The following is a 22,928-nucleotide window of genomic DNA, read 5'->3' as shown; positions in this document are numbered from 1 at the left end:
AAGATATAAATACAGGCTTGAGGAATGGAGTTCACATGCAGGCTGGAGAGAAACGTAAATATTGATACTGTATTCTCGTGAGCAGTATGTCTCACTGGCTGTCATCTGCTCTCATATTTACCAGTTCTTCGCTCTTAGATGTCTGGTACGAACAGCAAAAAAGAGTAGCTCAACTCTAGAATTAGGGTTTTGTTTCACAAATCCAGATGTGCTTAGACAGAGTCATCAGAAATCAGACCCTAAACATCTTTTCTCACCCTCCATAAGAATTTTGAGCATTGGAATAGACTTAAAGTGTAGTTACAAATCGGCATTTTTTGCAGCTTGGAAAAATGTGTCAAAGGCAAGAGATCTTTTTTAATGTCTTCTGAAATGTTTGTAGCTTTATCTTTAAAAAGATCCTGGTTCTAAGTTATTCCTCAGCCCTCTGAAACAAGATTCTTACTCTTGTCTAAGCAAGCCCTGTTTCTCCATAAAAGCCAGCAGCAAGGTATCATAAAAAGCCTCAGACCAAAAGCAAGGAAAAACTCTTGCTGCTGTTTATCTTGGAAGTCTGAAACTTCTTGAGATTGCAGAAGATTCTGTGGAGTCATTTTCTTCTGTGGTCATATTCACATGGCAGCCCCAGTTAGAAGTATATCATAGGCCACTTAACTTCAAACCCTGCTTTTCTAGTACAATTGTAATATTTTCAAAGAAATATTGATAATCTGGAGTGAGGAGAATGGTCTCTGTCTTAGGGTAATATGAATTACAGAAGTAGATTTATTAATAGCTGTTAAAACTCATCACTGCACATTCAAGTTCAGTATATATTACTGTTATAACATATGCCAAGCGTGGGGAGATTTCAAGGGGTCTCACCCTAGACAAATAACAGAAAACTACTGACTGCTGGGAAAAGGAGAATTAGCATCCCCCAGGAATGAGCTCCAATATTGGTTGCCCAATACAGAGTGCTCAGTCTTGAAACCATATACATCCAAACAACAAAGACAGACTCAGGAGGTTGTGTGTGTGTGTGTGTGTGTGTGTGTGTGTGTGTGTGTGTGTGTGTGTGTGTGTATTATATCTCTGTGTATATGTGTGTATACAAACATATAATACATATGTATATAGCAATAATAATCAAAGAAAAAGAGGCTATCAACTTGCTAGTGGAAGGCACGGGAGGGTTTTAAGAGCATGTAGCTGGGAGGAGTTGAAGGGAGAAAAGGAGGGTAAAAGTAATGTAATTCTATTTAAGTGAGAAACATCATTTAAAGGGGATATTAATTAAAACAACTTTCATTTTTCCCCAAGACAAAAACTAATACTATCCAACAAAACTCTCAGAGAAGTACCTACTCCCTTAGAGCACTGGTTTCATGAATCTATATGTGAGAATCTGCTGAATCTATGTGAGAATCTCTTGAAAGGATCACAAGAGACTACAGCATGGGTTCCTTGAGAGTAAATCTAGTAGAGGATGAGGGAAGAGGGTCTTCTTTTCTTTTCTAGTTTTGCCCATCTGTATGAGTTGAATTGCCCGGTCCTATCCATGAAACCAAAATGTCAACAGCTCTATGGTGTATCCAATTATTTTCCAGTGCTTCTACCAAAGCACTCTCTGCTCTCACCGCCAACACTCACCTGCTGTCCCTGCCCCTACTCCCCTGTCTCTGACAGGTCTCCCCACACAATAACCCACGGGACTCTTTTCAACTCTAAGTTAGTCACATTATTCCCATCTTGAAGGATTGACACTCTACTCAGAGCAAAACTGTATCTGCCAAGGCAATGACCTACCAGACTCTATGCTATCTACTTCCATCTTGCCATGCTGGTCTATCCCCCCTCACTCCCTTCCTCATCTCATAGACACCACCACTATGACCTTCTGTGACTCCTTGTCATCACTGAATTGTGCATGACTTGTGTTTACCCCAGGGCCTCTGTAAAAGCTATGGATTTCCTCTACCAACAGAATCTTCCTCCGCTCATGTGCACAATTAACTTTACCTCCTTCCAGTACTGCTCAGATGCAGCTTCTTCAGTGAGGCTCACTAGAATACCCTAACTAAACAGGACCATCCTAGCCCCATGCAGTTGGATGTCCTCCCTTAAAGGCTTTGGAATTTCCTCATATATCCTGTTGTATGGGGTTTATCTCTCTCCTTTGGAACACAGGCTTATAGTTGCTTTATGTTTGCTTATCAAACATAAGTGTCTACAAAAGTGTCTGATACATAATAAATGAATAAATCTGAAGGATAAGATAATCACTTTTTGTATGCTTATAGAAGTAACAAAAATGGTCATTAAAAAAAAGAACCTTAATTAATGTCTGGTCATATTGAGAATCAGAATTTCTTGATCAGCTAGCCACATCCTTCTTCTGACCTTGCATTTCACAGATTCAGGCAGAGGCTTTCACCTACTTGGAAGGAGCAATATATGCCTTCTACTCTGTCTGATGCAGTACAGTGTCAATAGAAGAGTTGATCTGCCAGGCACTGTGCTCAATAACCACTTTAACTTCTCTCAATAACATGATGCAGTCAATGGTGTTATTTCCACTCCATAGCAGATGAAGAAAAGAAGATATGCAACATGCTGCCAAAAGTACTACAATGTTGAGAGGGTGAAGATGGTATCAGAACCCACACAGTCCAATTTCAGAATCCATACTCCTCACCACAAATGTTCCCACTTTCCTGGCTCACAAGATAGTACCCAACCTTCCTCAAACCAAGCTTAAGGAAGCTCCAAAGGTCCTAAATTCTCAATATTTTCTTGTAGATCAAAGAATATGGACCCTAAAAGAAATAAAGAAAGAGACAAAACTCGAATTCTCTGCTTGTCACAAACAAGGCAGTCTTGAGCACGAGAAATAGGCTGTAGGTTTCAAAGAGTCCCCTTGCAGTGCTACAATACTGTTATTCCATAGCCAAAATGACAATGTTGGTTTGTCAAAATAAGCTTTTTACCTATTATATACAAGAAGATGAAAATGGCTCATCTAATTGCTATTAATAGGTCTAGTTTGAGCCATATTAACCTTATTTTCCCTTTGAATGGGGCTATTAGGCTAGGAGATCAAAGGAATGCTACAAACATGTGATATCTTGATTTCAGCAAACCATTCGACAGTTGCTCATGATGACAGATCTTGTGGGCAAGGTGGAGAAATGTGGTTAGGATGGGGAGGTGTGGGGGGGTACATCTGTGGCTTCAGCAATAATGGCATCCAAGGAATGTTGATTAATAGATGTCAACTTAGAAGGATGTTGCTAGTACTGCCTGCCAGTGAGCTCTGGTCTTGAGTCCATCCGAACAATAATTTTATCAGAGATGTGGGTGATGTCATAGAATCATGTTTATAGTAGCTGCAAAGAACAAAATGCTGGGGGCAGTAGCTGACACGTTGAATCAAGACATTAAACCATCACCACTGATTGGAAATGAAAGAGCAAAGCAAGCAAGATTCAGTTCAGCAAAGACAACGGAAGAGTCTCACAACATTCAAGCTCAAAATATCAACTGTGCACAGAATCAAGGAAATCTCAAGTTTAAAATCTACCACATTAAACAAGGGAATTTACTGGGGCATAATAGCAATAGCTAATCAGCAGCATAGTGTGATGGTTAAAACAAAGGCCACCTTAGTCCTAATTACTGGTAGAAGCAGAAGAAATAGGTCTCTTCACATTCTGCGCCTGCAACATATGGCAACCAGGAAAAGGGGAACTAGAAAATTTCACTGGGGGAGCTAAGTAACTGAAGTCATCTAACCTGGCCTGAAGAAAGTTTAGGAGAAACCATAGACATGAACCTACCTCTACTTAAAGAGACTGGAAAAGAGATTAAAAGTAGATGCTACACAGTTTCAGCGGCAGAACTAGGACAAAAGGCTAGCATTACAAAAAGATGCGATGCCAGTGGAGATAAGGACCTTATAAGCACAAGAACCGTCCAGCAGTAAAATCAAGATCGGGTTGGCCACTCTCCAATGCCAAGGGTCTCATGGGGACTACTATTTGGGACATTTCTGGATGGGAAGTGTATTTCTATCAGTTACTAAGATTTTTTTTCAAATTTAAGACCCCCAAATTCTGTGACTCTTATTAAATTAAGATTAACTCTGTATGTGTGTGAGAGAGAGAATATGAGACTGACCACACAGTCCAAACTGACCTAAAAATCAAATCTTCCAGCCTTGACATCCTGAAAGCGGGATTAGAGGCATGCACCACCAAAGTTGCCAAGTTACAATTATACTTGGCCTATTTCATTTTGAGGACCTTAAACACTTAAAAATTATTTTTTTCAGAATAGGGATACCTATATTCACAGATAATTTTCTTAGTAAACGTAAACCCTCTTTCTCATACTCATTAATGGTTGAGAGATGAGCATTACATGAGAAACAGAAATTGCCTATATCTGTCTTAGTCACTTATAAAAATGAGCTACACAGGGTCTTTGCCCTCTGGGTCACACCATGCGGTGTCCAGTCAGAGTACTATTTAAAATGTTGTTTCAACAAATTTCAAACCTATAATGAAGTTCTTACATTGAAAACTCATGTCGACTTCGTTAATTTTATTTCTATTTATTATTAAGATACAAAATCGTGATCAAGAAATTTTGTAATTGTTGTTTTGTGCCGTCACACCCCTGTTATCCGGTTTCAGTAGAATAGCACACAAAATATCGAGTTCCATGATTTTGTGTGTGCTTCTGTGTGTATGCATGTTTGTGTACATTTGTGTGTGTGCATAAGTGTAACCAAGTGTACGGAGGCCAGAAGTCAACCTCTGACAGGGTTCCTCAAGAACCATTCACCTGTTTTGTTCTTTTGAGACAGTCTTTCTCCTAGGCCTGAAACTCACATAGTAAGGCATGCTAGTTGATAAGAGAGCCTCAGGGGTTCTCCTGTCTCTGCTTCCCCAGTGTTAAGTTTACAAGCATGTGCCAATACATCCAGCATTTTACGTGGGTTCTGGGGACTGATTCCAAATACTCAAGTTTGCATGACAAGCACCCTACCCACCAAACTCTCTTTTCAGCCTTGTCCCATGATTGTTTTAATGGAATGTTCTGGTTGGTCTTAGGTCAACTTGACACACAAACTAGAGTTATCTGAAAGGAGACACCCTCAATAGAGAAAATGCCTCCATAAGAATCCGGCTGTAAGACATTTTCCTAATTAGTGATTGATGGGGGAGGGCCTAGTCCATTGTGGTTGATTTCATCCCCAGGCTGGTGATCCTAGGTTCTATAAGAAAGCAGGATGTGTAATCCATGAGGAGTAAGCCAGTAAGTAGCACCCTTCTATGGCCTCTGTATCAGCCCCCACCTCCAGGATCCTGCCCTGTTTGAGTTTCTGTCCTGACTTCCTTCAGTGATGGACAGCAATGCTGAAGTGTAAGCCAAATAGACCCTTTCCTCCCCAGCTTGCTTTGGGGTCAGGGTGTTTCATCTCAGCAATAGAAACCTGAATGAAGACATGGAGTAAAAGGAAAATAGGGAGAAGTAGCAAGAGAAAATTCTAACTCTGTTTAAAATTCTCACTGACTCTAAGGGTCAATCCTTAAGACTCCTGGAATAATGTGAGACAATAGGAGACACTGCATATGTCACCAAAGATTAAAAGTCAATTAAAAGCTCTAAGATTGAAGACATTTTAGAGAGACTGTTAGGCTGTTTCACTTTTGTAATGACACATACAGAAAAGGCCTCCACACATATCGGGAGAAAGACGTTTTCATTTCTGCCATATGAATATCAGCCCCGAAGAACCCCAAATGTTTCCTAAATAAAGTAGCTCAGTCATTTTTTATTTCAAAGCCGAGCCCAGGGTCTAGAATGAAGGTACACACCTATCATCACACCGACACTCCAGAGGCACATTTGAGAGGATTCAGATCAGTTCAAGGTCATTCTCCTCTGATTCATAGGGAGTTTGAAATCAGCCTAAGCTACATAACACCCTATCTCAATAAACAAACGTCAGTCAGGCACAGTGGTGCACACCTTTAATCCCAACACTAGGAAGGCAGAGGCAGGAAGATCTCTGTGAGTTCAAGGCCAGCCTTGGCTACAAAGTAAATTCCCGGACAGTCAGAGCTACATAGTGAGACCATGTCTCATGAACAAACAAAAAAGGTCCAACCTAGTACAATGGGAAAAATCTGGGAGAAATGTGTTGTTGTGTTGTTATTGGTTGGTTATTAGGCCATTATAGCCTAGAATTATTAGCCTTTGAGAAATTGCTTTCTTCTCAACCATTCTGGGATTGGTTTAAAAGCAGCTTTGATTGGAGCAGTTAGGAACTCATATTGCCTCAGAGAAACTCACTTGAGAGAGCCAGAAGAAAAGAAGCAATCACAGGTACGAAAATATCCAAGAAGACACATTAGCTAGGCTAAAGAGGATTGCTATGTGCAGTAGATAGAATAGAGAGAATGAGGGGGGAAAACATGATCTTCTAAAAGCATAATGAATTAACAACCCAAATGATTCCTCTCCCAAATGTATTCGCTCCCCCAGTTATTTCAGGATTTAGCAGTTTTCATATCTGCTCTAGCTGAAACCAAGCTTCTTAAATAGAGAGCCTAGATCTGCTGGCTGATTGAGGAATCGAGATGTGCTTTGTCAACACAGACTTGAGGTTTTTCTTCCCTGTTCCTTCTCACTGTCACAGTACTATGGAGTTCCCATCCGAATAATTCCAACCGTGGTCACAGTAGCTAATAACAGAAGCTATTTCCAGGCCCACTGCAGAGCATTCTGGAAGGTGTATCTGATCTACAATACTGCATAAAATCTTTCAAGGAAAAAGGATGAAATGCATCACCTGGATGCTTGTCCTGGACTTTATCCTCATCATTTACAGATTCAACAGATTAGGTTAGGATGGAGCACAGCAATAGTGTGCTTGCCTGATATGGGTGAGGCCATGAGTTCCATCTCCAGCACTACAAAGGGAAAAAAAAAAAAAGACCCAGCAAATTGCCCCGGTTTGGGCTTCTTGAGAAGTTTCAGTTGGAGGTAAAGTGACAGCAGGAAAAGAAGCAGCAAATGCAGGCTATGTCACCAGATACATCATAACCACGGGCGACTGCTGCTCAGTTCTACTGGTGAATTGTACGGAGCATGGCTGGAAGCTTCTCCCATTCAAAGAACAAGGGAGTTATAGCTGGAGTCCACTTCTGGGTGCTGCCTCAGGGGCATTAACTTGGTGGTACCTCTACCTTTCCCTATATGCAAGGACAAGCCTGTTCCACTTGGCAACAAGCAAACAAAGACAAAAGTCTCAGGCCGAGTATGCAGTAAGAAGCCTTCACCGGGGAGACGGGAAGGTTAAATGAGTACTTGGTGCACAGGAGCGCAGAGGCTGACGAGTAATGAAAGTAGCAAGTGTTAGCCAAATAAATAAATAAATAAATAAACAAACAAAATGAGACAAAGAGGGATGACCCAGAAAGTAAAGGTGTTTGCTATCACTCCTCATGGCCTGAGTTTCATCCCAGGTTCTCACATGGTGAAAGAAGAGAACTGCAAGCTGTCCCCTGGATTCAACAGGTACTCTAAGGTACACATGCGCACATGCAAATAAATGTTAAATTTAAAATAATAATAATAATAAGGCATCTACTTGATGAGTGACAGACGTATCACTGTGGTGAAATGGGAAGTGACACCTTTACAATGACTGGCAGTGGGACAATTGTGTATCTATGTGGAGAAAATAATCTTGTCTCCTGATTCACACCACTTACAAAAATCCACTGCGAATCAGATGTGGTGGTACACAACTTTATTCCTAGCATTCAGGAGGTAGAAGCAGGCCAATCTCTGTGAGTTCAGGGCCAGCGTATTCTACATAACAAGTTCCAGGACAGTAAGGATTACCTACATCGAAAAATCATGTCTCATTAGGACTGGAGAGGGAGGGGGAGGGGGGGAGTAGGAGGGAAATGGGAGGTGGGGAGAAGGTGGAAATTTTTAATAAATAAAAAGAGGGAAAAATAACATAAGGTGCTTACAAAATAAAATATCCAAAATGTAAAACAAAACAAACAAACAAACAAAGAATTCATACCATATAGATAACAGATCTAAACAGCAAAGGCAAAATCAACTTTAGAACTGATGAGATCTCTTCATGGCTCAAGGTTTAATGAAGAATTTGTTTAAAAACAAACCAGAAGAGAAACAAAAAGCTTATTGTAAAGGAAAAAACTGAAGAAATGGACAACATAGGTATATAAATGTCTGCTCACCAAGTTATAACACTAAAGGAGTCAAAAGGCAAGCTACTGAAAAATAACATTTTGCAGTACCTAAAAATGACAAATAACTCATATTCACAAAATTAAAAAAAATACTCAGAAAAAAAGCAATAAGAAAAGGGGACCAAAAACTTTATTTAAAGGGGAGTAAAAGAAAAAGGAAGGAGTAAAGGCCTTGAACTACTCATTCAGAAAAATGGATATCCAAATTGAATTTTAAAACACAAAAAGAAGGTTAACTTCAAAAGCTATCCAAAGTGCAACTTAGAACTACTATGGTTTTATTACACTTATTGCCAGAGTGACAGTTACTTAACAGGGTCCAGTCCTGGTGAAGCTGTAGAGCAATGGGAACTCCTGGGAATATAAAAAGCAATGCACGCAGCTAGAAAACAGTCAGGTGGCATATATTAAAGCCAAACGTACCTATACCCTTTGACCCAGTAATCCCACTTTTAGATGCATACCAGTCAGTTGGATGAGGGGCTGGAGGTAGCTCAGTTGGTAGAGTGCTTGCCTAGCATGAACTAAGCCCTGGGGTTGATCCTCAGCACTGCCCAAAGCCAGGTATGGTCGCTTTAATCCCAACACTCCAGAGATAGAGTAGGAAAAGGATCGGGAATTCCAGATCATCCTTAGCTACATCTCAAGTTCCAGGTCAGCCTAGGATATATGGTGCCTTGTTTCAAAAACTAAAACTACAGAAGGCATGTAGCCAAAAGCATTCATGACTATAGAGTTAAAATAGAAACAAATGTCTATTGTCAGGAGAATGGATCAGCAAATTATGGTAGATACCCACAACTTTATGCAGCAAAGACAATGAACAATCCATTATGCATGCACAACATGGAAGATCCTTGCCAGTGTAATACCGAATGAATAACATAGACACTAAGAAGTGCACAAGCACTTACGTGAAGTTCAAAAGTTTTATAGAAACCTAGTTATTGGAAGAGAAAGTCAGGGGCGTGCCGACCCTAGGGAGGTGGAGTGACTGTTAGAGAGCACAACAATGTGTTGTCTCTTGATCTGAGGAGTTTTTCCTTGAGTCCTCTGTTCTGTGAAAATTCAGCAACACAACCACATAGGATCTGTATGCTTTAAAAAAAAAACATAGGAATGTCAGGTTTAATGCAAATTTCACTAAAAAGTTCAATAACTAAATGTAATTAGCAGTATCCAAAAGACCAATAACACGAAATGTCTAAGGATGCACAGTTTGGCATTGAGTCCCATGAAGTAATTCCAAAGCCTCAGGTGTTAGTGACTGAAAAACTGGACTTGCTTCAAGTTTCTGGCCATAAATCTCAGAAGGCCCTCCATGCAGCCAGATAATCCCACTAGACTTCCTTACTGCATCCGCGCTCCCCCTGAGACAGCCTAGTCACACCTTGACTTCTCTCCTCACATTGCCAACACCCTCTCAGCTGATGATCTCACCACTTACTTCATGGAGAAAATAGATGTCATTTTTTTTTTAAATGGCAATGGGAAACACCCGGCCCCACCTCCACCGCTGTCAGTCCACCAGCTCACCTCACCTGCCTTTCAGCCTAGATCTGTCACTTTCCCTCCAGATGTATTTTCATCTTACCCCACCTCGGCTTCTTGAGGACTTCAGAACTGTCCAGACCTCTTTCCCGGTACCAATTTCCCCCTCTTTTTGGAAACCAGGCATGCGTAACATGCTGATGCCGAAAGAAGTTTGCCTTCCATACGGTGTGTTCTTGTAGCCTCTACTCCAGTTCTCTACTTCCCTTCAAAGCAAAACTCATTACAGGAGTCACCAGTCACTGCCATTTCCTCTTCCACCCATCCTCTTCTTCCTCTACCCACTCCTACACACATGCTAAGCATGTACTCTGCCCCCCCCACACCTCCTTTTGGCTTCCACTGTATCACACTGCCCTGTCATTCTAGACTTTTATCCCTCAGCACTGGCATCCAACCCAGGGTTTTGTACATGTACATGCTAAACGAGCTCTACCACTGACTTACATGTAGCACTAGGGACGTTTTGTTTGTTTTATGAAGCAGGAGTTCTCTCTCTCTCTCTCTCTCTCTCTCTCTCTCTCTCTCTCTCTCTGTGCGTGTGTGTGTGTGTGTGTGTGTGTGTGTGTGTGTGTGTGTGTGTGTGTCTAGTCCAGGATGGCTGCAATTTACTGGTGTGAAGCACAACATCCAACTCTCCTAGACTGCTGAATGTTCTTTTTCTTTCTTTCTCTTCTATGAAACTCAAAGTCGGGCTCCCCTGGGCTTCAGCACCAGTTTGCTCCCTTCTGGGGAATTCAAGCATGCCTAACCATTGGTACCTTTCTGCAAGTACCATGCTCCTTCCCTGTCTCTGCTGTCCCTAGCTCCAAGGTGTCACAATGCCTTCTTCATCTTTCTGTCTCACATCTTCATCCCCAGCTTGGGCTTTTCTCTTAGGCTTTCGCCTCACACATCTAACCCATCACTCTCAACACTCATCAGACACCTCAAACTTAGCAGGGCTCAAAACAGAAAGCTAGGGATTGTATTGCCTTCAGATGACAATGTCCACCTTCCCAGTAGCCTTCCGTATTTCTGTAAATGTCATCACCTGCTTTGAATTATTTAAGCAAAGGAACCTGCGGGTCTGACATGTGAATTACTTTTTCTCATAACCTGTACCTAATCTACTCAGTAAGTCCTGTCAATTATATTTCCAAAATGAGTTAGTTCAGAATCTGACCATTTCCTCCTTATTTCTAGTGCCCAGTACTAGTTGACTAGATAGTAACTACCTTACCCGTCTAAACTTGCCTCAAAAGTGACTTCACAGAAATGTATATCAGATCAGGCCAGTCACCAAAAGTTCCCTACCATGAGTCAGGGCGACAGGAAGCAGCCCTGAGGGTAGAGTAGCAGAAAAGTGTGCGTTCGATCTGGGAAGGAAAACAAACATGGGGGTATAGAGGCACACACAAAAATAGGAAACCTTTTTCCTTTGAAATACCTCCAGGCTGGAGCAACCTTAAAGGGGGGGTGCACAGCATAGTTGATATCACTGGGATTCTTATCAGCCCTTCTGCCCTCCCAAGAGAACCCCTGCAGACACACATGTGTACAACCACAGGCTTTTCATAGCTATCCGGCCCCCAGGGACATGCTTGAATCATACATGGGGTTGGCGCTGGAAGTCAGATAATTTTGCTCAGGTGTTACTTTCCATCTACCCAGGGAGAATCGTCACAGAACCATTCCAGGCTTTCATCCTGCCCTCCTCCTAGTGAAGGGCATCTGACATGGCACGCCAGTCGAGGGCCTCCAGCTAGGCTGACTCCAAAGCGTCTGCAGTAGTAACCTCCTCACAAGTTTCGGCTTCTACCCCTCCTGCTTCACTTCCCCACTCCCTCCATGTGCTTCCGTGGACTCCCTCTCAAACTACTGGCATAGACAGCCCTGCCTCAGGCTCTGAAGTTTGGGAAAGTCAAATTAAGATGCAAAATACTGTACCTTTACTCTCAGAGGTTATGACAAGAACATAGCCATCCTACATTGAGATGGATAAGAGAAGAGAGAAATCAGGACACCAAGTATTAAGAACGCATTTTAGGAAAAAAAAAAAAACTGAAGAGGCGGGCCAGTGAGATGGCTCAGCAGGTAAAGACACCACCAAGTCAACCTGGGTGACCAGCCTTCTGTCTCTAGAATGTACACAGTGGAGGAAGAGAACTGAGTCCACAAAGGAGCCCTCTGATCTCCATGTGCCCCACCCCACCCCCACATCATGTACACACACAATAACAATAGCAATAGTAGTTAATAAAACATTTTAGAAGAAAGTATTTTAAATGATTAATTTTAAGATCTTCCCTGGATCTTAGATTAGTCCATCTTTATTTATTCGTGTATAAGGATACATGAACATCAATACACTAATGATTCCCCTAACTTCATTTTCCATCCGTTTATACTCTGATAGTGAAAATGGCTTGACGGGACCATTAGATCCTAGATCCATAACTGCCTACCTGGTGCCACTAATAGAAAGGCAAGTGAGGAGTGCTACTTTGGCAGTGTAAACTGTGTTTAAGAGCTATGTTTGTGTCACACGTGCACGTGGAAAATGTATGCACCATTCAACCATTCAACCGTCTGCAGAACTTCCCTCCAGTTCTTTTGAAGTGAAGTCACCACTCCCCCCTAACCGCACTACCCAAATATCAGCACTGTTGAAAGTGAAGGGCCTGTCCCTGCTGGGTGGTTTGGGGTAAAAAGAAGGCAGGATTAAAGTGCTCATTTCCAGTCCCAAAAGTAAAATACGACTTGGCCTAGGGCAATCCTAATTCTTTCCAGAACTCATCCCCGGAATTGCCCTTTTAAACAACTAGTCATTAACCCAACTCCAGGTCTTTTATAGCTGCGAAAGCTGATCGGGCACATCATTTATTCATTACGCTTATTATTATTGTTATTGCAGAAAAGCAGTGAATTCCTGGGGCGGGGTTCAAAGGGTTCTTCCAGAGAGGAAAGGGTGAGGGAAAGGAATGGCTAAGCCAGCAGGCTAGGCCAAGAGGCCCGGCCAAGAGGCTGGACTGGGCTGCCCAACAGAGGTGCAGGGAAGTCCTCCTGGGAAGCACGCTGCTGAAGCTCCTCTGCCTGGTGCAGCACTCAGTGACCACCTCACACCGGAGCAGCCACTGCAGCAACAGAAAGGGCTTCTTACGTAAGTCATAACCGCTGACATCACCTTCCCCCAGAGCATCTCAACTGAACCAGGAACCAAAGGACCCACGTGCCAATCCAGTACTCTTGTCCACCGCCTGAGTCGTTTTCTAAATGATTCTGTCGCTGCCAGGTTTGGGAGACCGTGCCCCAGTGGGGGAGGAGTGAATGGCCCTTAGAGTAGTTAACAGAGACTACTTTCTAGAAGGTGTGCAGTGTTGCAAGAGTGAAGTCAATGTGCAGTGAAGATGCCCAGGGGGTCTTCTAGATCTCCTTCCTCACCCTCTCACTGTAACCTGCCTGGCTGAACTGGTTCACACCTAAGTCTAGATTTGTGCGACAAGGAACTAAGGCAGAGGAAGAAGAGCCTGCAGGATGCTCAGAAGACAGATACTCCAAAGAGGCATTCATTAAGAGCCCTAGGTTACTCAGGACAGAGAAGACGGTCAGAGATCTCTTTTCCACCCCCAGGCATTCCTCCCTTCCAGTTTCTCACTAAGGCCTTTGCTGATCCCAGGGTTCTTACTAGAGCACTTTGGAGTTTATTCTAGGCAGTCAGCCAGTGATGCTGGACTAGGTCACACACCTTCCAAAGACATGAGTCCCGGGCACCCGAGGTCACAGTAAGTGTGACAAAGCAGCTTGTCTCCCACAGACATCTTAAAAGGACACCCACTACTGAAGCCCCCAATGGTGTAACCCAGTAGCTGGCTCCTAGAAGCTACAAGAGTTGCACCCCTCCCTCTTCCCAAGGACATGAAAGGCATATATGTCCCAGTGGTAAATGACAGACTCTCTCTACCTCTTGTCTGCTTTCTAAATGCTTGCTTCCTGCCCGTTCTCAGTCCCACGAATGTCTATGAGTTGAGAGGCCGTCCTTTTAACTTTCTACTCTCGGTGCCTGTATCCCTGCATCGGCCAGGGGCCACCCTACTACTCAACCCAGGTTGACTGGGGTGGATCTCAGAGCGGAAGAGGGGAAAGAAAGCAAGAGTAAGGTGCAAGTAGCAGCAGGCGCCGCGCCTCAGGGCTGAGATTGCGGCGAGGCAAGTGGGGACTGCAAGAGGGTGCGGCGCTGGAGTCTAGTACCCTGGAGGATGGAAGGCGCTGGTACTCACGCACTGCCTCCTGCTTGGGGTCCAACGTGCTGAGGACGCGCTGCACGCTGCCGAGCTTGCCCTGAAGCGCCCAGACGCGGCGGTGAGTAAGCTGGATGTCGCTCTCGAGCTCCTGGAAGAGGCTGCACGCGTGCCGGGCCACGTCCGAGAGCTGCCGGAGGACCCTGGCCAGCGCAGCGTTGCTGACGGCGCACAGATCTAGCATGAGCAGCATAGCCTCGGCCGCAGCCGTGGACGCTTCGCCCGTGGCCGATGCTGCCTCCGGGACCCCAGCCACGCTCTCCTCCCCGGCCTCGCGCGCCTCGTCCGGTGGCTGCTGAGCCTGCTCGGCCGGCGCCGGCAAAGACGGCAGAGGTGGTGGCAGTGGGAGAGGCGCAGGGGGCACAAGGGGAGGCTCCTCTGACCCCGGTGCCTCGGCCTCTTCCCGCCGGTCAGGCGGCTGCAGGGGCGGCGGCTCAACGCTACCTCCACTCGTGTCCTCATCTGGGCCGAGAGCCGGGCGCCGCTGCCGGCAAAGCCACTGCGGCTCCACGATCCGCTTGGCGAAAGGCATCCCGCACAGCCGGGCCGCGACTTTCCGTTCTCCTCTGAGTGTCCCTTGTAAGCTAGGGACCTGGCGCGCCCACCTGAGCAAGAAGAGGGCAGGAGTCCGGCAAGGAACGATCCGGGCTGTCCAGACACGCCGAGGGCTCTTCTGCTCACCTGGCCTCCTCCTCTTCTCCACCCTCTCCTTCACAGCTTAGTCCGACCTGCCCTCCTCCGGGTGCACGGCTGTCTAGGAAAGATGACAAGCGCTGGGCAGAGAAATCTCGGGGTGTGCTTGGGTCCTCCTCACTTGCTTCCAACCGGGGTCAGCTGGCTCAGCTCCATCGTTCCTGAGCCCGTTGCCGCCGCCCTGGCCACTGCTGCCGCCTATATAAATGGGTGTGTGTGTGTGTGTGTGTGTGTGTGTGTGTGTGTGTGTGTGTCCGCGTGTGTATGTATGTGTGTGTGTCTGCGTGTGTGGATGGGTGGGTGGGTGGTGGGGTGGGTGGTGGGTGTGAGTGTGTGCGCGCGCCTCAGTTTGAAAGTACCCCGGCGCAGGCCTCTCCCGCGCGCCCCTCGGCCGCTCCGGGGAGCGTTTGCGCCTGGGATCTCTCTCCCTTTCTGGGCGGGGAGGAGGTTTCGGAAAGGCGCTCTGAAAACCCGGACAGAGGAATCCGCCTCCAGCCCTGGCTCAGGAGGCGGCGCGGGGGCGGCGGGGCGGACGCCGGGCGGGGGAGGCCAGGGCGGAGTGGGGCGCAGCGCCCTGTGCGGCCGCTGGGAGTCACTGGTGGCCGGACCGCGCCTGGTGCGTTCCTGCGCCCAGACACTTTCTCACACACGTCTCAGAGGTTAGAATTGAGACTTTCTGAAAGGTGGGGGTTGGGAGTCCTCAAGTTAAGAATGGGGGTGCTGGTAGCCAGTTCAGAGGGAGGAAAGTATTGGGGATGCTGTGGATTCGTGTTGGAGCAAGTCGCTCCATAGAATTCCAGCTCTATCAAGTCTTTTGGTTCTCAGAGGGGGAAACAGGGTTGCTCCTTAAAGTGCCCGGGAGCTGTGTTCTCCGGAGACAGTTGGGGAGGGTGACGCAGCATGGATGCATTCCCACGTGGCAGGAGTGGCCCGAGTGCTGTTGGTTTATACATTTCTCTGGTATCCTACTTTGGTTTGCTCTGGGAGCCTTCTTCTCCAGAACATCATGAAAGAGACCCAAATGATCAGTGAGCAAACCCCCCAGAAAGTTGCTTGCAAAATTCATTGCACATTAAGTGAAATGAATCGGATTACCTCCTTGTCACCCTACTGTGTTAATCCAACACAGGGTTTTTAAAGTTCCCCATGGGAGACATGATGATTCACAGAAGAATGGAAAGTTTTCCCTTCGGTTAACTAAAAAGTATAATTTCTTAAAAGGCATACATTTTCAATTGCAGTAATGTGCAGGCTGGATGGTGGCAGCTGAAAACCTAAACGGAGTTTAAGAATGGTTAAAAAAAAACTTTTATCTCTCCACAATGCATACTGTTAAATAAATAAATAAATAAATAAAATTTAAAGTCACAAGCCAGATCTTGAGAATGCTATCTTCATTCCATGTATCTAAAGAGAACATAGAAAAAATACGTTTTGTGGCATCAATAAAGACCTGTAGACAAGCAGTGGTGTGCCCTCTGTGCTCCCTGCCTTGACAGGGCTTCCATACAGAGCATAACTCTCAGCACTTGGAATCAGCCTACACTTTAGTCACAAAGGCTTTGACAGAGACTATCTTATTCTACTACTACTATTACTACTACTACTACTACTAATAATAATAATAACAATAATATTGGTGAAGGAATATCCCTGCTCGTAAAAGAAAATCAAGGCTGGGGTTGTGGAAGTAAAGGGTCATAATGTCTGTAAGGTCCACATAAATGATTTGGTGGTGGTGGTGATGACAACAATAATGAAATTAGTATGACAGGCAAAGAGGGAAATAGTGACCAAAATAGTGAGTCCAAGCAAAGTGCAGATTGCAGTTCACTGTGCAGTTCTTACAACTTTATTTTTTGGTTTTGTTTCCTAATAGAAAGGAAAAGAAAGAGAGTGTTTTTGAGCTGTTTTTCAGCATGTGTTCTTTATATCACAAATCCAGAGAGCTGGCCAATTTAGAATGTAGCCTGGCACCTTTTAACATGTTCCAAATTCTGAACAAGAATTCTGCTAGGTGGATAAACCGGACTCTACCCTCTGACTACACTGAAGAATAAAGGAGAGTAGAGTGTGTGAGGCATCCACTTCCCAAGCCTATTGACAGCTGTCTGCCCTGCCTATAGTTAGGGCCACATACCTAGAGCTATCTTATTAACCCCATCCACCTGCACATCCAGTGAATGAAGGCTATGTGGCTTTCACTCCTGAATGGGGTTTGAGATTATTGGTGGATTCCTTTTATGGATCAGTCAGAGTGATCTTAAGGGCGTGGGGGACAAGGTAGAGGAGAAAGAAGATTGCAGGGGGTATTTCAGCTGAACAACAGGCTAGCTATCTGAGTAGCTAGCCTAAAAGTGACTAGCACAGATTCAGGACCAGGAAGCAAATCAAAGCTCCATTCAACTGTACAAAAGGAGGGATTCTTTTTACTCTCCTGTAATCCTACTCTTTGCTAACAATGCCGTTTAGCTAAAAAATAAAAAATAAAAATAAAATAGAAGACTTTGGTGTTGGCTTTGATCTCCTCGAGTCTCAGCATTCCCTCTTTTTCCTTTGGTGGTCCCCAGTGATGTTTCCAAGATAGTTTCTTTCACTGTCACCAAAAATAAAACCAATACAAATGATCATGTTCATTAATATGCCGTGTTGACGCATTCTCATTTCTCAGTTAGTTGTTGAGAATAAACACATCTTTAGAAAACAGTGTGATTGCTAGACTTTGGTAACACTACCTAAAAATCCTGTTGTCTATTACAGGGCAGCTTCGAGAGAGCTTCTTAGTCCCACCCTTTCCCTTTGCACCTCAAGCCCCTCCTGTGTTCATGCCTCTCCCTGACAACACATAGCAACCACATGTAATCCCAAATGGGGTATATAACCGATGACTGAGTTTTCAAATACACCCCCCAGGTTGTATATTATTTAGATCCTGAATTGCATTTACTCTGAGTTTTCTGACAAAAAGATTCATCTAACAATGACAAGGCTGCTGTAGCTGGTGAAATGGTTCACTGAGTAAAGATGCCACCAAACCTAAAGATATGATTTTTATACTACATGATAAAAGGCAAGAACTGACTTCACAGAGTTGTTCTCTGACATCTACACAATTGCCATCGTGAGTGCACACACATGAATAAAATAAAGTTTAAAAGTTGTTTTTTAAAAATCACAGTAAAAATTGCTATCTGAACTTTGAGTGTTATGCCTAGTTATATTCTTGCCTTGTCTCTCTATCTCTCTCTGTCTCTCTGTCTCTCTCTTTCTCTCTCTCTCTAACATACACACACACATACACAATCCAAGTACATATTTTCCCTTTCCTATCTGTTATTACCAAGACGAAAATGGAAAAAAAAGGCATTTTAAAATGCCTAAAGCCAGGCAGTCAGTCACATAGTTCAAAAGCTAGCACAGTTTCCTCAAATGTGTGATCAGTATAAACATTATGAAACTAAATGAAGTATCCTGACTGCATCACCATGCCCCAAGCATCATTTGGCCTTCTCCAGTCCAATAGGAAGTAAGACTTTATAAAGCACCAAGAGCCCAAAGCAAAGGTCTCCAAAGCTTCTTTGCCAAAATTTCCTGATTCAGTAGGTCATCATCTATGGCACATCAGCATTATTATTGGTGCAAAGTATTTCTTTTGTGTAAGAAATGTCAGGAGATGTGTGGGGTGTGTTGGCATAATCATTTAATTGCAGTGACTAAAGTCCCCCTTCCTGCATCCAATTGTACCTATTACTAGCTTAATCACTGCAACTCACTCCTAAAAGCCATGCCACTAACTAAAAAGCTGTTAAGTTTTTAAAAATTCCATTAACTTTATTGGGGAAAATTATAAGCATTCCATTCCAACCTACGTTACCCAAACTTTTTTATGTATAAGAAACATATATTCCGCTTATGTAACGATATCACAGTTTTGAAGCAAAAGGACATGGTTTGCACATAAGTGTGATGCTGGCAGAGTTTTGGGAAGAAGAAAAACAGATTTGACAGTAATGTGGTAAAAGACAGGAGAGGTGGCCTTCCGGGAAAATTGTAGAGAGTCATGTGGTTCACATTGAAGCACAGAAGTTCTGAGAGTTCATAGTTAACCTATACTTATACGACACATACAAATAAACATACAGTACAAAAGACACCACAGTACGAAATAAAAACTTAGAGGAGAGAACCTCAAAGCATATGGAAAGAAGTCATACTCAAAGTGGGCATAAGTCATGTGGAAGATGCCGTATGCCTCACTTCTCTTCTCCCTATACTAAGAGGCACCACCTTCAGGCTCTCCAAGTGATTTCCCGACATTAAATGTCAATTAGCTGTTGATTCTGGGATTTACTAACTCCTTTCCCCCCTTAGCTTTACTGGGTGGTAGAAGAAAGCTAGAAAGCCCAAGTTGTAAGGCATCTTGACTGAGGAACCCTACATGCTTGCATAGGTGTGGTTTATAGTATAACCATTATGCTCAAAGCCTTCATAGAGTTCCTTTTCTATATATAGGAACAACCACCTTGAATTTGACTTTTTATAGTGCTCATGAGTCACCAAGAAAAAACTGTGTTCATTAATACATTAAGATATTAAGTCCCCATAAAAATAAGTAAATCTACATGCACAGATAGATAGATGGATGGATAGATAGATACACAGATACATGCATAGATGCATAGATAGATATGTAGATACATAGATAATCATCATGATCATAATTTAAAAGGGGGATAAAGACAATATACTGCTATTGGAAGTTTCCTTTGTTTTAATTGGTGTTTTTCTTCCTCAAAGAGCTTTGTTTAGGTTATATAATTTGAAATATAGGAGTTTCTGTCAGCATTTTACAGAAAGGGAACATTGTCAGAAGAAAAAAAATGAATGACATTAAATGGTTTTCCCCAAATGCTGAAAGATTGTCAATCCAAACACTCTAGCAACCAGCCTTTTATCTTCCTATGTAGAGAACCATTGACTACTCATCGATTTCAGTGTTAGAAGTTCTTATCTTCAAAAATCGTAGCCTTCCATTTTACAACTGAATATAATTTTAAACATGCCAAGTCTGGATTGAGTCAGAACTGTGAATACATAATTCAAATGAACTGACAGAGTTAAAGCAGATGGTGATAGCGAACAACAATGGGGTTTCATTCACATATCCTTCTGCTTATATAACAGACTTTGCAGGATGCTTCCATTGACTGGGTGCAAACATTCATTGCGCTTGGGAACCTCTGTGAGGTGTTAGGGATATAAAAAGTAAAGAAAGCACAAACATTGCTTGAAAAGGTACAGTCTGGTGGTGTAGGCAGACGTGTAAACAAAGAATTGTAGGGCCAAGTCAGACAAGCTACAATAGAGATAGAAATTAAGTAGTATCCAGAATCCCAGAGCAATTAGCAGTGTCTGGAGTACAGACTGGAGCAGAGGTTCTAAAAGCAACCTGGACTTCAGTGTTGTTTTCACAACTTAGATACCTGAAGACAACATCAGAGGCCAAGCTTCACCACACGGTGAAACGAGAACATCCAAGCAGCTGCATGAGAAGATTCACTCATGACAGAATTATTAGATGACATTCCAACATGTCTTTTAAAAATCTGAAAACCAGGCAGTACAGAAAGAATGTGGGAAAATCGGTTGCCGTGTTTTGAAAGCTGGCTTGTAAGTTTGCCTCTTTGTAGAGCTGAGTTTATAAAGAGGAAGTGGAAGGTTTTGTTTTGTTTTTTTTTTAAAAAAAAAATACGTTTGCTATAAGGAAAGTCTTCAACTGGGTAAGATGAACCACAGTCTCTAGGGCACATGGCACTAATAAAACTAAACAGCCATTCTCCCGGGGTTCATAAGTCTCCTGTGCCCCTCCCTTTTAACTGTTTAAAACTTGCTCTCGCAAGAGTCCTTCTCTGATGAAAACACTCAGCGCTGGCCTTAAACCAGAAGTGCTTATGATGATGGTGGTCCTGAAATCAATCAGCCCTTTTGGAGGGGAACTTGAAAGAGTAAAATCTGCCACTCACATTATCAGTCTGGGATGGAGTCCTTGTGAACAGGAGAGGCAGCAAACTTCAAACTTTATCAAGATTGTGGTGCTCATTAGGGAAGTGAAATTGAGCCAGATTTGAAGGAAAGCACTGTAGTAATTACAGAGTTATGAAGATTTAAAAGCTATGTGCCTGGGCATGCAGAGCACAACGTGTTTCCTTTGGATTCAGAGACACCGCAATTACAGGGCTTCAGGGTAGCAAAGCACCGAATTAGAACTCCCCATTAGTTTGATTAATCACTGATGTAAGTGCAGGCACTGGAAATGACTCTGCTTGATTTGTGTGTCTTTCTGGTCCCCCTGCCCCCTTTTTACTCTTTCTATTTCTTTTAAAACATCAGGAGGTCTGAGAAGAATAGAAAGCTTTGCATTACGAATAAGAAATAGGGTGCAAGAAAGCTAAAACTTCCTGAAGCTTAATGACTTTTCTACACCAGGACTGGTTTTGCCAAGAGTTGTATAATAACGTGTTCTTCTTCCTGGGTCATTAAATGTTAATGGTACAACAATGGACTGTTAGTAAATCTAATAAGAAAACCAAAGGATAAAGTGTGTTATGTGGGTGTATAACAAGTTAACATCACCACGGGAAAGTCTCAGGGATATTGTATGATATTCCATCCAGAAGTTTCTAACAAACAAAACAACACCAAAAGAACATCTAGCCAATCAGCAACAGCGAAGGAGTCTCAGTCTTTGTGGGGGAAAGGTCTATAACCTATTCAGCAATGTGATTCAAAAATTTGCTTGCAGTGTTCAAATAGCCCAGCTGGTAAAGGTACTTGCTGCCAAGTCTGACAGTCTGAGATTCCTCTCCAGGACCAACATGGAGAAAGCAAGAATCCATTCTAGAAAGTTGTCTTCTGACAACTACTTGCGTGCATATACATACACACACACACACACACACACACACACACACACACACACACACACACACGGAGAGTGAGAGAGAAAGACAGAGAGACAGACAGAGAGAGAGAATACAAAATTTAAAGTACAGCTGTAGAAATGATGTCCTGTCCTTGAAAACTGAGATACTGGTGTTACAGAAAGATTTTTGGGTCAGAATATTTGAGTTGGTGTGAATACAACCAAAATGTACAGCCAATTTAATGAATGGAGGACACAAAAACACAAAAAGGTCAACACAGCATTTTAAAGCCAGCATGAGCAACCATTATGAGAAAGAAGGCAGTAAATGGAATTGCAGGACTCTTGGCAAAGAGGTACTTTACCATGAGGGCCAGGCTTTCAATTATACACCAAGATCACCCTTGATGGGAAAGGTGATTCTATCAGCAGGAGGTTTTTAACTAAAAAATGTCACCGAAATTTATGTAGCCCCTTTCATATTTATGCATGAGCTACAGGACTCCTGGGATCAGATGTGAGACAACCAACCAGCCATGCTTCTTAAATTATTTTTGTTGAGATGTTTTCTTTCTCCACCTCAACTGTAAAGATCCAGGAATAACAGCCCAGTACAAAAATATAGTCATTTTTATTTCTCATCCTGTCTCAATGGTCTCATAATGGGTTCAATAAGAATCTAGAAATAAAGAATAATCTCCATAAAGAAACACGAGACTCTCCATGAAGCATGGCAGCACCTAAGGGTTTTTCATAGTAATGGTTACACCGACAGAAACCTTGCAGGAGTCTGCATTTTGTACTGAAGAAGAAAAGAAGCTAAAACTGACCACCTGATGCCCTGACCAGCGCACAGATGATATATCAGGCAGTCAGGATTAAAAGAAATAATCATCCATGAATCTTATTGTTGAAGAAGAAGAAGAAGAAGAGGAAAGAAGAAGAAGAAGAAGAAGAAGAAGAAGAAGAAGAAGAAGAAGAAGAAGAAGAAGAAGAAGAAGAAGAAGAAGAAGAAGAAGACGAAGAAGAAGAAGAAGAAGACGAAGAAGAAGAGATAAGCAAGGGTATTCATTAAAACCTCATCCTGATCTCTTTTGAATTGTTTTTAAAAATACTTTCTTCCTGTTGACATTGGAGATAATCCCACCTCTCTGAAAGCAAAAAAAATGATGAGTTTTAAATAATATGTTTTAGCTTTCT

General features: G+C 43.2%; 1 protein-coding gene across 1 annotated transcript in view; it reads right to left on the bottom strand.

The window, feature by feature from the left end:
• Nucleotides 1-15,132, bottom strand: part of Nhs (NHS actin remodeling regulator) — a 335,750-nt gene extending 320,618 nt beyond the window's left edge. The window contains exon 1 of the mRNA XM_048440661.3: nucleotides 14,093-15,132. Within this exon, the coding sequence (XP_048296618.3) occupies nucleotides 14,093-14,645 (553 nt within the window). The 5' untranslated portion in view covers nucleotides 14,646-15,132. The remainder of the gene's footprint in view (nucleotides 1-14,092) is intronic.
• Between the last annotated feature and the right edge of the window lie 7,796 nt (nucleotides 15,133-22,928).

This window comes from Myodes glareolus, chromosome X (assembly GCF_982192425.1).
Source record: "Myodes glareolus chromosome X, mMyoGla1.1, whole genome shotgun sequence".
NCBI lineage: Eukaryota > Metazoa > Chordata > Mammalia > Rodentia > Cricetidae > Myodes > Myodes glareolus.
This window is presented reverse-complemented; position numbering and strand designations above follow the sequence as displayed.